Source organism: Lagopus leucura, unplaced genomic scaffold (assembly GCF_019238085.1).
Source record: "Lagopus leucura isolate 7727_CA_CO unplaced genomic scaffold, USGS_WTPT01 Super-Scaffold_73, whole genome shotgun sequence".
Taxonomy (NCBI): domain Eukaryota; kingdom Metazoa; phylum Chordata; class Aves; order Galliformes; family Phasianidae; genus Lagopus; species Lagopus leucura.
The window spans coordinates 84166235-84181062 of NW_024962252.1; the positions used below are offsets into that span (position 1 = coordinate 84166235).

The 14828-nt window shown below is 41.3% G+C and overlaps 1 protein-coding gene across 1 annotated transcript in view; it reads left to right on the forward strand.

Moving 5' to 3' along the window:
- Positions 1 to 10590, forward strand: part of RRP15 (ribosomal RNA processing 15 homolog) — a 30334-nt gene extending 19744 nt beyond the window's left edge. Inside the window, exon 5 of the mRNA XM_042891551.1 lies at positions 4599 to 10590. Coding sequence (XP_042747485.1) covers positions 4599 to 4751 — 153 coding nt within the window. The 3' untranslated portion in view covers positions 4752 to 10590. The remainder of the gene's footprint in view (positions 1 to 4598) is intronic.
- The last annotated feature ends 4238 nt before the right edge of the window (positions 10591 to 14828 follow it).

Sequence of the window (14828 nt, forward strand, 5' to 3'; positions counted from 1 at the left end):
CATGCTTGGTGTTGTCACTTCAAATATACCAAGGCATTTGAGTTCAGTCTCATTAAGAGAGAGTGTAAATGGTTGTTGAATGATTAACAAATAAACAATTGTGTAGCATTACTCTGCTGCAGAGTAGACTTCTGTTGTGTATGGCATGGTCTGTAAGCTCAAAAAAGCTTTCCAAAATCAAAGTAAGTTTCTATGAGACTTAAGCTCAGAAGTTCAGCATGTAGTCTCACGTAGTCTCAGTCTCCAGATCTTTGGGGATCTTTTGTCTTTTGGGGATAAGGTGTATGTAGGAAACTATCTTATATTGAAGATCTCACTGTATTTCAAATAAGTGAAAATTGCAAGTAGTACTGCTTATTAAACCTGACAGGCTTTTTTTTTAGTTTCTTTTTTCCTGTTAAAGGTGATTACATCTTCAGCTCTACTTATGTTGCTGTTTAAGATACTTAAGCTATAGCTCTGTCTGCTTCTAGCTGAGACAAAACTGAGAAAATTTATTTTCCTAGAGTACGAACTTTGATATTCCTGAAAATGGAGGTAAAGATTTTGCTGGTGTTCCTTGTCTTGCATCTCTTCCTCCTACTTTCAAGTGCTTTTGTTTTCTATGTTTGTTTTCTTTTTTATATGTGTTCTTATGTTTTAGTGGAGATCTAACACACGTCAGTGTATGTGTGTGGGTTTTTTTGAGCTAGGCTTAAGGCAGCTTTCTTGGGGATAAGGAAGAGAATAGCAGCAGTCATTTGGAGAAGGATGGAGGCTGGCAGGGAGGGTGCTTGTCGGATGTATGAGAGAATGCATTTTGGCAGATAGACTTTTTAACTTCTTTGCTGTGACAAAAGCCTCCCTGTATTTCAAGTTCTTAGATGTCTGTATTGAGCAGAACAGACGAACCTGGGGAGGCAGTTCAAATTAATTAGACATGTTAGAGTTGTTTTCTCAGGGCATAAAGTCTTTTGCTTTAGAGATATTTATGTTAGAAATTCCTTCCCTGACAGGTACAAATAAACGTTTATTGTATATGATGGTAAAGAGAGATGCCCCTGCAAGCTCTGGTATTTCATCTTCACAGAGCAAAGGCATAGGAGCCCAGTGTGCTGATTCTGATTCTTACATTTGAAAAATGTTTAATACCCTGCAGTTTTTTTTTCTTCTGAACACTAGAGGAATTTAGACTTTAGGGGAATATCTACAGTGATAAAAGCAGAAATACCTTTATTTTTGCTGTTGTGCAGATGTTCGAGTGGCAGAAATGCTGTCTTTAATCTGTTTGCTCTATTTTCAGAACATAACTTTTTTATACCATCGCCAGTAAGTGTTACAGGACTTTCTTCAGCCTGTGTATAGTTCTCTGTGTTACTCGATAAGCATCCAGGAAACAATTCCAGCCTGGGTCCTTCAAGTGATGGCTGCTTGTTCTGGGTGACAGACTTAAGCTTTGTTGATTGTTGGCTGATTTGTTTTTATTAGGACTTCAGTAATTTCAGTTCTTCTTGTTCTGGTTTAGATTTCAGAGATTACATCTTCAGAACAGTAATATTTTGGGAGATATGTCACCAATGCAAAAGCCGCGTATCAGACTTGAGCTAATGCATGTGGTAACTTCAGTGACTCCCAAGCATGGGAGATTGCGGTTGTGGTATTACCATTTCTCTTCAGGTGGGCTATCTGGCCTTCCCAGCAAATGGGCATCTGCAGTGGAGTAACCACAGCTTCAGGTTTTGGTCTCTCACTGCAGCAAATGATAAGAAATGCATCACCCTGCGCTAGTGACTCTGGAAACGTGTTGGTAACTGCTCTCTCTCTGACCCTCTGAAATAGGTTCCAGGCTTTCAGGCAAAGAACAGACCCATTCAAATTTGTGTGTAAAAGAAGGGAAAACAAAAAAAGCAATTGTTCACTCCCTACCTTACTGTTTCCCATAGTGTTAAGCGCTTATGTTTATATAGCCTGTTTTGTTTGCATTTGGGGATGTTCAAAGGGGACTTCAGTGTTGCGGTGGTATGTGGGAGAGGTGGATGAACAGCTGACTGGGAGTTCAAAGGCAGTTGAATAGAATGAAAGCCGGTTTCGTTTCCAAGTGCCAAGAATCACTTCTGTTCTACTTAGATGGAACAAGATTATAGCATTGAAAACCCAAGGGCATTAACATTCTTATATAAAACAAGTTGGGAAGCGATGTTAGAGTTGAACTAATTATTAATTGTACAGATATTCTTGCTGCATATTTTCTTAAGTCTCCAGGAATTTTTTTTGTGATAGAATGGATTTGGATGGTTTTTACTGTGAGGGAAAAATAGAGAGGTAAATGACTTAGGAATGAAGATACTAAACGTGGGGTTTTCTTCACTTGGGAGCATGCTTAAAATTGATTAAATGTTTGCTTTCAAGTATTTAATCTTCATCTTTCAGGCATGGATATGCTGCCTCTGCCTTTCTTCTTAGTGCTTGTATAAACTTCTATTCAAACCTTTGTGGCTCCTTGTAATACCGCGGAGGATCAGCATCCCCCTTTGTTGAGGTCCTGCTTTTGTTCTCTTGTTCACTTGCTGAATAGTGGATTGTGATAATTTGAGCATTGGGCTTGTCAAAGCCTGAGCAGCCTTTCGCTGGTGCTGCTGACAATGTCTGTTCTGTGTGTGTGGGAAAAATAAATGACATCTCTGGTTTTGTTATTATTGCAAAAAAATAAGTAAATTTGTAAGGAAAATGAGGATTTTTCCATGTCAGGTTTTACTCTATTATATGTTCAAACAGTGATTATTTCTAAAATATCTGGGACTTAAAAAAAAAAAAAAAAAAAAGCAGCAAGTGTTTTTTTGTAATCATTCTGGCCTTATTCTAATCTGGAAAGGTAAATGTGTAGGATAACAGGATACCAAAGTTTTCACTTAATGTATTATTCCACTGAGAATATTTTCGTACAGACCTACACTGTCTGTCACTCTTTTAATTCCAGTTAACTGATTACCCTGCCTGAGATGATTTCAGGCTTTATGGGGAATAGCATTTGTAGTGAATTGCTGCAACAGTGAGAGTAGATAGGAGTCACTCCCCTGGGGAAAAAGGGAGTTGTTTTTCCGCTGCTGCTGGAGATTGGAGAGTTACACCTCCAAATAACCATCAATGAGAGCAGCTGTGGAGACAAAAGGAAAGAAAAAAAAAACCTACATCTTGAACAGCTTTAGTTGGTTGTTGGTGGTGGTAGTTGGATCTGGGGAGATTGCTTTTGGAAGAGAAGGTGTTGAGATGTGTAATCTTATTTTTGAGGGAGTCACCTTTCACAGAGAGCTGCAGGACAAGTCACATTTTTGAAATCATTTCTGTTTTGAGTAACTATTAAAAGTAAGTTGTCTGGCAGACTTCTTGTAGCAAGCAGGTAGCTTGTGTTGGTGTGATGTGTTAGGTTTGCAGTGAGAGATCTGCATTTTCTTCTAATTATTTTGTTTAAATTTTATGCTATTTTATGCTCCCAGAAAGTACATGATCTGCACCTGCAGAGGATGCTGTAAGAAATAACCCCAGTCTGAAGGTACAATGTCAGAAGGTGGTGGTTAAACAAGTGAATTGGTTCCCAATTTGAATAGGGCAGTGGGAAGGAGATAGTGGTATGAAATGCCTGTATACCTTTGTTTCAGGGACATTACAGAAGTAAATTTTTTTCAATTCCTTCGATTCCTCCTTGCTAAAATAATTTTTTGCTTGGGTGTTGGACACTGATTGTTCCTCACAAGTTTTTTGCTGCTGTGGCTTAAATGACTGGAGTCCTTCTTTGGTCCGTGGAATGTTTTTCAGTGTTTTCCTCCAGTAACGATTGGAATGTCAGAATTACTTCATCCTGTTCGTTAAAGCTGTTGCCACAGGATGGGGCTGTTGCACCGCTCAGTGTGCTCCGTCACTTAGAAGAGCAGCCTAGCAATGTTTTCAGTGCTAACCTGAAACTAAGGCTCCTGTCACTTTTCCTCATTATTCACCGGTCCGTTTAGCATGGCTTCAGTTTATCCACTTTGAAGAAGCGCAAAATTTGGAATAAGGTGTTGTTGGCATGCTGAGTGTAGATCAACTTTCAGTTTCTTTTAGAGGCAGCTTTGCACCATATGACAAGTCCAGGTAGTGAGGTAATAATCCACATAAAGGGGATTTGGTTCACGTATCGCCAAATATGTTAAATATTAAATTTAGGTTTTTTTAAGCCTTTATTAAATCCATATTTGTGTTTTCTAAATGTGCCAAGAAGTGTTCTAATGAAGCAGCACCTGGGGGTTAATAAATGATATCATGAATCCATTCTGATTGCCAAGAAAGATTTTAATAAAGGAAGCCGTGCCCAGGGTTGACTGTTTCATCCACAAGGAATAACTGTTTTCTTTTCTGTGTTCCTTTTATTGGTTGGTTAAAACAAATTCACTTATTTGCATCAGATAGTTATGATTCCCCTGTTTATTCACGTAACGTTTGTGTGAGGTGCTGACTTTTGGTATATCTGTCTGTGCAAATTTGTGTGAGGCATTATTGTGGTTATATGAAGGCTTTCCATCTTCTACTGCCCCTTTCACATTCATCTCACCATCCTCTTCCTTCTCCTTCCTTCAAACATATAGGGTGGAGTAAAGTCTGAAGACGGACCAGAATGGAATATACTGCGTGATGACTTCATGATGGGAGCATCTATGAAAGACTGGGATAAGGAAAGTGATGGAGAAGGCAGTATTGAACAAGGAGGTGGTTTAAAACAAGAAGATGACAGTGACTGAATGAAACTGAAAGCATTTCAAGATACTTTATTTTTCTTTATTTGGATTAAAAATCAACATTCTATGAATGTACAATACTTGGAGGCTGTCTCTTCTTAAAGAGTCTTGTACAACTCGAGTTTTTCTTTTTCCACAGTGTCCAGCTTTTTAAATATAGCTTCATTTGCTGTACTGAAATCCTGAAATATTTTTCAAAACATGTATAATTTTCAACGTATTTCCAAAACATTTTGTGCAGTCAAAATAGTGGCACTTGCCCAACAAAAGATGAATTTTGCCAAGGTCATTAAAAGTTTATACATTCGTCATGGCAATTGATGTATTAGTGTGCCTGCATTTCCAAATCAGTGTTACACTTTGAAAAGTTGTTAGCAATTCACGGTAGAAATGGCTTACAATAAAAACAGAAATGCTGTCACCTTGTAAAGTTATCAGGCTCCTATAGAGCCTTTATTACTTTGGTTAGGAAAGGCTTCATAGATAATAAAGAGAAGTAACCATTAATGTGATAGTTCTGGTCTTGAAGCGTTAATCTGATTGAAGATAACTATGGAAACATATTTGTAAAATGAATCTTGACCCTACTGATTGGCTTTGTGTATATGTATATACATATAAAAAAGTAGGTATAAAAGTGTACATATGTATGTATGTTTTTCCACTGTAAGCTTGAAGTTACATGTGTTAAGAGACCAGTAAGAGGAAGAGACAGTCATTGCTATTGTGTTTGTTAGAGCAGAAAAGTCTTTTCTAGCAACACTGTATAAAATTGTATTTAGTGTTGCTTCCTTTGCAGTTCTGGTGCTCTGGTCTTTTTCTGTAGGGAACCGGACCTCTGAGACACACTCTGGGTTTAGTCAACTGTAATGCTAATTCCTCAGGTCTGCAGAGGGTCAAACAAAAGCCCTTTCTCTTAAGTGCATACTGTAAGGATACCAAATGTTGGCTTTGATTGTGCCACACCAGTTTCTTCTGATAGATTGTTGGGTTGCAAAGGTGCAGAGGCTAACTGCGTAATGCAAGTACTTCATATGTAAGCAGATGTATACAGAAAGAATAGGATGGTGCTTAAGGAGTTTTAGATGAGAGGCTGGGTCTGAATTCTGCCTCCTTTGTTTTGGATTCTCTTTCTAACGCATTTCTGTTTGCTATGTGAAGAGAATGCTTTGAGGCCTATTAATTGATGCTTTATATGAACAGTAGTATTCTGTCTGTGTCTACATTTTCTTTCATGCAGACCTTTCTTTGTAACTGCTTATGTCCAATATATGATTAGGAGAGCCTTAAATTTTCACTCTTCCACACTGAAATGTGTGGTAAGATGGTGGATTTAGTTTTTTTAATGTAAGCATTGAGAAGGGCAGGGGGGGTGAACTATGTGTAAATTATAGCTTAAAAATATACATTCAAAATGATACAGGGAAACCCATCCTAACAACTGGCAGTGGTTGTGTTATCTCTAGCCTATTCATCTGGTATACATTGTAGCATAATTCTTTGAGGAGAACTCAAAGCTAACAGCAGAAATGTTTAGATTTTCAAGCTGCTTTGAGTGTTAAACATATTAGATATCTGCGTAGACATTAGTTTGTGGCCTGATATTTATTATCACAAATGAAGGCATACACCCAAAATATCAAGTGGCAAAACCACAGAAGTTTGACATATGGTTATCCTAGCTTCTGAAGGTTAGACATCTGTACAGCTGTTTAGCTAGAGCTGGCATCTCATAGAGCAATACAAAAATGTACTACACTGAATTGTGAGTTGATAAAACAGCATAATAGTCTAATCTGACATTGTTTTCTTTCTGTAGAGTTTAGTTACTTTATGCAGAAAAACTATATCAGCACCTTTAAATCTGCAGTCACTAGGTTAATATCAGTGGTCCCTGTTTGAGATCAAGCTGTTAAAAATTATGCTAGTTTTACTTAGAAACTGTAATTTCCTGAGGTGACTTTCAGAATACTTATGGAATACTCAGATGTTTGTAGATTTTATAATTAATTTGCTTATCTTGAGCTTCCATTTCTTTTTAAAGTGCACAGCAGTGCTTAAGTATTTTGCCTGTAGGTTGAGTGTTTCTTGCCTTTTAAGAGGCATAACAGACTTTCATATTGGATAATTTTATAATTCTGATACTGTGCCTTGCCCTTTGGTTGTGCCCTATGCAGAGAAGCTTCTATAGTGACTTAAACAGGTAAGTAATTCCAAAAGATAAGCTTAGGAGTTTTGTGGCAGATGAAAGCAGTATAATTTAATTTTAGGCTGATTTATTTCACAAGTTTGACTAACAAGTCTAAAGTACTAAACCCTGTTTGGCCTGGAGATCTTCCAGTCTCCCTTTTTGATAGCAGGATCAGCTGTCTCACCTGCTTTCCTATAACCTTTACAGTAATATTCTTTTAAAGCTATCAAAAAGGAAGAACAGCCTTTAGCAGCTTTTCCCAGCCATCGCAGCTCTCAGTCTATTTTGCCTGCTCCCATGAATATCTCTGCTTAGGCAGAGCTGTGCTGCTGCCCTTCATTCCAGAGAGCATGAATCATCTTGACTTTGTATATTTCTGTACCTATCTATATAAAGTCAATAAAGATGGGGTGGTTCCAGTTTTGTTAGGCTTCAAGCCAACTCTAGAGTATGTAGAGTTTAATATTCTGTGAGTTGCATGCAAGTAACAAGGTTTTGTTTAATCAGAGAAGGCATTGGGTCAGCTCTTCCCATGTCTGCTCTCCTTTCTAGTTTCTCAGCAAGGAAAGCATGATTTGGCCTATGGAAAAAAAGACCTTTTCTTCCAGTCTGCTGCTAAGGAAAGACTAGTGGTGGAAGATTATTGTGCCTGATGCTGCTGCACCACCTAGTCTTCCCTGCGGAAACAGGGGGTGAGGTCCCACTTCTGCTTTGAGGCAGCTCCTCCTGGGGTTCACAAACTGAGAAGAGCAAAAGAACTGGAAACTACTTCCTAGCGGGGGTAGGGAGGTAAGATGGTTCTTTTTATTTCAGTTGTTTGGAGGCCATAAAAGTGTTTATCTGAAGTTTCCAGAAGAAGGTGGTTTGTAAAGCTGCACCTGTTCAGAGCTGGCTTGGTAGCTGTCTTAAAGGAGGAAAGAAGAAGTCATCTGGCACACAATACTGCACAACTTAAAATGACAAACTCCTCATTCTATTAAGCTTGGATTAAATAGATGGAATCCCACTGCTAAATAAGACATTAAACTCAGACTCTGGGTCTAAGATGTGGGAGACGGGACAAATTCTTGGTTAACAGATGGTGGAAGGCCGTCTGTCTCCTTTGCTATTATCCTAAAGTAATAGCTATTAACCTCTGGCAGTATGTAAACCTAAAAGGTTTCAGCTCTATAGATGACCAAGCAGATAAGGGCTTTTCCTTGGTCATTCTTAATCAGATACAGAGTAGTGGATACTTCTTAGACAAAGCGTTTTTGGTTTTGAATGTATCTTCGTAATTGCTTTTCTCTCTTAAGGAACATGTTGAAATAAAAATCTGGCCAGATTAGCTTCAGCACCAAAGATGCTTGTCCTGGCGTAATGCTTCAACCTTGGAAATGATTTCTGTTTAAACCCTTGTGTTTGTCAGATAATGAATTATGCTTTCTTCAAGCTTTCCTGTGTGACCACATGAGTACAGATTACTTCTGAGAAACACTTTGGAAGGTGATTTTAGGAGAAAGTATTATTTCCTCATAATGTCTCAATCATTCAAATAGCCCATCTTCCTGTGTCAGTGAGCGAACTCTTTAAGTCTTATTTTCAACATTTTCACTGTTTCTTAGTTCTGTTTTTGGTATGTGTGATGTTAACTTGTGAGCCACTAGCCCAGATCAGATTTATGTTGAGATTTGATACAATTTCTTGCAGATAAATGTTCTCAGAAGTAGCTAGTTAAAAACAGCCTTATATTTTGTGCATTGTGTCCAGGAACAAATTCTGGACTTCATCCATTTTAGAAAGGGTGCCTGAAGTTGGGCACATGAAAGCATGAAAACTCTCTCTATCGGGCTGGGTACCAGAGCTTACTGCTCTGGTATAGACTTCAGTATATCTGCACAAACTGTACGTACTCTGACCACCTCACTGTGCTGCTTAGAGAGGAGGGTTAATCTTGGAGATTGTGTTAGGGACTAGGACTTACAAGACATAGAACACCTTTCTCATGATATTCCAGTGCAACCAGGTGAGGCCAAGGCTGCCAGTACTATCATTGTTCTCTCCATCTGCTGTGTTCATTACGTTTATTGTACATTTTATTTTATTTTTATTACAGTTTTTGGTGTCACTGTCTAGAAATAAAGTAGAAGCAAAATATATTCTATATAAAGATCATTCAAGTAAGAAGGGAATTGAATTACCTGTGTTTTCCTGTAGCATCAATATTTTTTCTTAGCAGAGGCAGAATGTTCCTAATTCACTTTAGCTAATGAGAATTCAACAATTATGTTGAAGCACAATACTGAACCACCTGCATAATGACTTTTTAAATTATTATTACTGTATTGCAGGATTAAGTTTTGGTTTCTTGTTCCAGTGGTGATGTGTGTGCTGTCTCTGCATGTTGCCATTTTAAAATAGCTAACGTCATAAGAAAGCTGCTATTATTTGAGGTTAATATAATCAAAATTACCTACCAAACTGGGGATAAATCTGCAGCAAATACTGTGCAGTTCCTTCCCTCCTTTTGCATTCTGCTGTCAGTGTGCAGATAGCTTGCCACTGGCCTGCTGGATTTGACCTCTGAAGGCCAACGGCATTTGATGAAATCTTGTAGAAGGCAATGACTTCTAGGTGGCCTAGTCTAGATCTGGCTCAGAAATCATCTGGATTTGGGTCTAAATTGCCACTATCACAGAATTAATCAATGCTTACTTATAAACTAATGTAAAACTGAGGCTCATGGTATCCCTAGCCATGTGTGGAGCAGTGTTGTGGCTCTAGGGGGACAAGCTCAGGATGCCAATTCTCCTGGTGCTGGTACCCTACAGAGCAGCCCTCAGGATAACAGAATTGTATCAGCCTCATATAGACCTCTTCTGTAGAGAGAGAGGAATCCCAGCTAAGCTGAAATGAAGCTTTATGAAGGGCCACTCAAGAATATTAATTTCAGTAGCCAAGAATAGATAGGTTTAAAAACGTACAATGTTGGAACAAGAGGCAAGAGAGGCAATACAAAGACTTCTCTGGAACTTGTGTGAGTGCAGCAGAAAACCTTAATAAAAAAACCTTTCTTTCTGGCATAATTGAAAACAAAGAACTGCTTTCTGAAAACTCATTAGGATTATCTTAAACGTGTGTGCTTAAAATACATTAGACAAGGAAATTCTGAAGCGGCATTGACTTATTAAAGCTTTTCTTCTATGTGGACTTCACCAGCAGCTTGTGAAGAAGCCAGAACTCCAGTCCCAAGGCTGTCTGGCTCTCACTAGGCTAAATATTGCATTACTGCCTGGCCCATTTTTTGAATTTGCTGCCAATTAATCTTGTTCTATATGTAATCTCCTTAAACTCTCTGAAGTGCAGTGTAGATGCGTATTCTAACTCAAGTTGCATCATTTTAATTTCCTGAATAGACTCCTGTAGATTCTCTGCTAGGAATATAGTATTTATAGGTATCATTTGTATGTTATTTAGTGGGGCATAACCCAAATCATCATCAAGTGGTTCAAAAATAGCATACAACAGCTGTAATGCTGAGAATGAGGTGCAGGTCAGGGGTTCAAACACAGGGATTAAAGAGATGGCTTCTGCTCTATTGTCTTTATTTTGTTGTACTTGCTGTAAGTGGATGTCAAGACCCTGTGGTACATAAACCGCTGTGCTTCTCCAGTTTTGTTTTGTTTTATTTTTTTTAAATTTGTATTTTTAGTTAGTGAACCTAGTGATCGTTTTCTCTGCTGATATTTACAGGGGAAATCTTACTGACTTGAGTGGAAACAGGATTTCCTGTGGTGATTAAAACCACAGGTGCTAGGATTAAGGAAGGCCTTTTTTTTTCAGTGGTACACACACTGAAACTGGAATGATACAGAGAAGATTAGTGTGGTAACCCTGGGGCTGACAAGCAGATTTGGAAGAGTACATGGAGGATCAAACTGGGAGGTGTAAGCATGGGGAAGGAACTTCTCTGGCATTCACAACATCTTTACCAAGACTCAAGTCTTAACTAATTTAAAGATGGGGACTCTCTGTGAGAAGAAGGAACTCCTTTGAATGCAGCACTGATATGTGCAGCCTTCATAGAAAAAAATGTCTATTTTCAGGACAAAAAATGTAGCTCATTGATAATTGTGTTGATTCCCAGGAAACCATAATATCTCAACACCTCCCTTTCCTTCAAATTTTGGTCATTCTGGCTCAAAGTGTTGGGATCAGAATTCTGTCTGAAGTCATTGTTATTTTTGTGATTGCATTCTGGATGCCTTTTATCAGGGTATGGTTTTAAATGCAGATTGCACACTGTGTTGTGGGCATCAGGGCTTGCTGTAATCCCGTGTTCTCACTCGGTGGGGGCCTGTTGACGACTCTCTTGTGATTGTTTCCACTGAACTTTCTCTATCCTCAAGAATGAGAACTTTCATCTGTGTATGTATTCTATTTATTTATAGTTATACATTTATATCAGAAACATACCTTTGATTTGCAAGTTGGCAAGTAGTTACATATGTGCATGTATATATGGATAGCAGTCGTGCGTGTTAAGCAGTATGTTATATAAAGTAGCCATTATCTTCTGGAACGTGAGCGTTGCAGGAGCAGGCTGTGGTTGTGTGAAATGCAATCCCACTGGCAGTGGGGCTGCTTGTATTAGTAAGGTCAGCAGGATCTGCTCTCAGAATTCATACAGGCATTACTGCACACACTAATGAAGTGTACGGCGCAGAGGTATGGGCTTCTACTTCAGTAAAGATAATAAACCCTGAGGTTTTACTATTTATTGTGGTGTACATATTAAATTTTTCCATTATTTGTCGTCTCCTTTTTGCTGTACCTTTATTAGGTGCCACCTTAGCTCTTCAAGCTGAACACTCTTACGTGCCCTTTTATAAAGAGGAGAATTTGAATGTTTCTGCCTCGCACCCTGCATCAGAATAACTGAGATTCTGCGTGACCACAGCAACTGCTGCAGATTTCTGTGTGTGCCACAAAGAATTAATTGTGCAAGCATCCTGCAGTCGTCATCGGCGTGCGAGTTTACAAAAGTCACCTCTTAACTTATAAAAGTTATTCCTCTTCCAACAGTGTTCTTTAGTTTATGAAATGTGGCCAGCCACCTTACTTAATGACCTGGTCGTCAGCAGTTTTAGAAAGATTATTGCCTTTGTGTTTCACACAGCACATTTGCGTATAACCAAAACAATCTCAAAAGAAACCGCAAATTGTAAAATCCTGACCACATAATTTTTAAGTTAATAGGAAACATGAAACTTTTAAGTTTAGTGAAGTAACTTTCCAGGTGTCCCTGTTTTTCTAATAAACAGTTACTGTTTATTAAAATATATATATATCAGCATTTTAAAAGACAGTATTGTATTAAATTAAATGCTTCAGAACAGATAAGTTCTGTTCTTTCCCTGTGTGAATGGCGAAGGCCAGTTCCTGCTTTCTGGTTTACAAAGCTCCCACTGACAGCAGGCGCTCAGGGTAAGTCCATCGGCTTTGAAGAGGCAGAGGGAAAGGTAAGTGCTTGCTCAGTTCAGCTTTAGTGCCTAATAATCCCTGCAGCTTTTGAAGCTGATGGGTACTCCTTAAACACAAACTGTTTAGAAATGGATAAGAATAGAGGGCTTTTCGAGATAAAACACAAAGCCATAATTAGGATAGGTTTTGACAGATGTACCTGAATCTTAAAGGTAGAATGTGAAAGCTGAGTTACCTGTGCAGATAATGCCTTGAGTATATTCTGCTCAATATACTACTGCTCTTTGTCTGGCTTTGAGGAGTGTATGGAGTTTGGCTAGGTAATTTTGGACATTTTATGATAGTCTCTTCTGGACATTGCTTTAGCAAGGTAAAAATATCTCCCAGTTGGATTCCAGTTTGCAATACTCTTTGAGATAAAAAATATCAAATGTGAGTGGTGGTTGGCAGTAGGCAGTCAGTGAGGTCCCTTCCAACCCAAGCCATTCTGTGATTCAGAAAATAAGATCAGATAAATTATGATGTGTATATCACAGTGTGTGCATTCTAGTTGGTGGCTATCTGTACATTGCAGTGGCCCAGCAAGTAGGAAGGAGTCCTTTCCTGGGGCAAGTGGAGCAGCTCAAGCTTGTGCCATAGCCTGCTGCAGCTGCTGGCAGTTTAGCTCAAGCAGCCTTTGGGAGCAAAAAGGCCAAAGCCTGGCTTGCTGCTGCTTCTGGGAAGTTCTGCCTGGCAAACATCACCATGGGGATACTCGGAGGTTGTAGGGAACTGAGGATCGTTGCACTGGAGAGGCAAAGCTGAGATGAACCTGGGTAGACCTGACACCCTGCATCACACAAAGGCTTAGAAACAGAAGCAAAAGTGCCCTCTCAAATGAGAACAAAATGAAATGTCTTCCTAGCCAGGCTGCCAAATCAGGAGCAATCTCAGCAGAATCTGGTCAGATGGGTTTGCTGTCAGCGTGGTTGCATCTCTGGTGGCTTCTGTAAGGCACTCTGGAGCTTGGACCCCAGCATTTATGGCTGCAGGGACAGCCCAGCCTATACTCATACCTGAACAGGGCACTGCAAAGGCTCCAGGGCTGTTCTAGTGAAAGAGATGGCGAAGTTTGGAGTCTTTTTTCTTCAAATTGTTATGAACTACAGGGATCTGGCAGGAAGGTTCTTGCAGAGCTCTCTAGAGGTAACAGAGTTCCCTACAGGAGGAGAGAGTAGAGTGCTTTTATAGAATCATTAAGGTTGGAAAAGATCACTATGATCATCTAGTAGTCCAACCCTTGAGGGCTGTGAAGCCCCCAGGGCGAGTAATGGGCAGTGCCCTGACAGCAACCAAGCAGCATGGGGCCATAGGTTCAGCGTGAGGCATTTCTCCTGGTTTCAGCTGCAGCTTTAGGAGGAAATCACTTAATCGCCTTTTTCTTCGGAAGAGTTTGCTTTATGGCATAAGGCTGAGGGAGTGTGGGAGGTCATTTCTGGAGGGCAGAGTGGGGCCCGAGGTCAGAGCCTGGCCCTTGCCCTCACAGAGCTCCAGGCTCAGGCTGCTATGTGCGCTGCGGCCGAAAGAGGCAGTGGAAAAACTGAATTGCAGACGCAGCCTTAGAATGCGGGGCTTGAGATCTTCTGTCAAGTGCAGGGAGGAGAGCCGGAGCTGAGCCTACTTCCCGCTGGAATTGCCCCAGACGTGCGTGGAAGTGAAAAGAGTGGGGCAGTGCAAAGCCCTGTCTGCTGCTACCGGGGGTCCTCGTCCTGCCCCCCGCGTACTTGCGCGGAACCACATCCAGGCGCTTAATTGTAGCGAGGTTGCCGTTTGACCCAGTTACCCTAATAAGAGGGTAAGGGGCGCCCTAAGGGGCGAGGGGCGCTGCAGCCGTCCTTTTGAAGGAGGAAAAAGAGATGCGCCGGGGCTGCCCCTCTCGTCCCCGGGCTGCGGCTGTTCCCTGCCGGCTTCGGAGGGGAATAAATAGACGGGCGGTGGCGGAGCCCTCCGCTCTCTGCCCGCAGCCCCACCACGTCACTTCGCGGCGAGGCGAGCACGTGGGGCGGGGAGCCCTTATAAATCTCCCTCTCCCTGCGCGGCCGTGATGTTATCTGCTGGCACCCGTCCCCTTCTCGCAGGGAGCGCCGCGGGGCCGGGGGAGGCGGGGGGCGCCGGGCGGAGCGCTAGGGCCAGCCCCGCGGGGGAGGCCGGCCGGCAGAGCGGAGCTGCGGCCAGCCCCGGGCGGCCGCTCCGCGCCTGCGATCCGCGGGAGGCCGTCGGGGCGGCGGCGGCGGCGGCGGCGGCCTCGCTGAGTCGCGGCGGAAGGAGGAGGAAGAGGAGGGAGCTGGAAAAAGCCCCGCAGCAGCGCGCAGCGGCCCGGCCGGGGGTGGGTCGGTGCATGCGGCGCGGGGCGCACGCAGCAGCCTGCGGGACGCGGCGGGCGGACG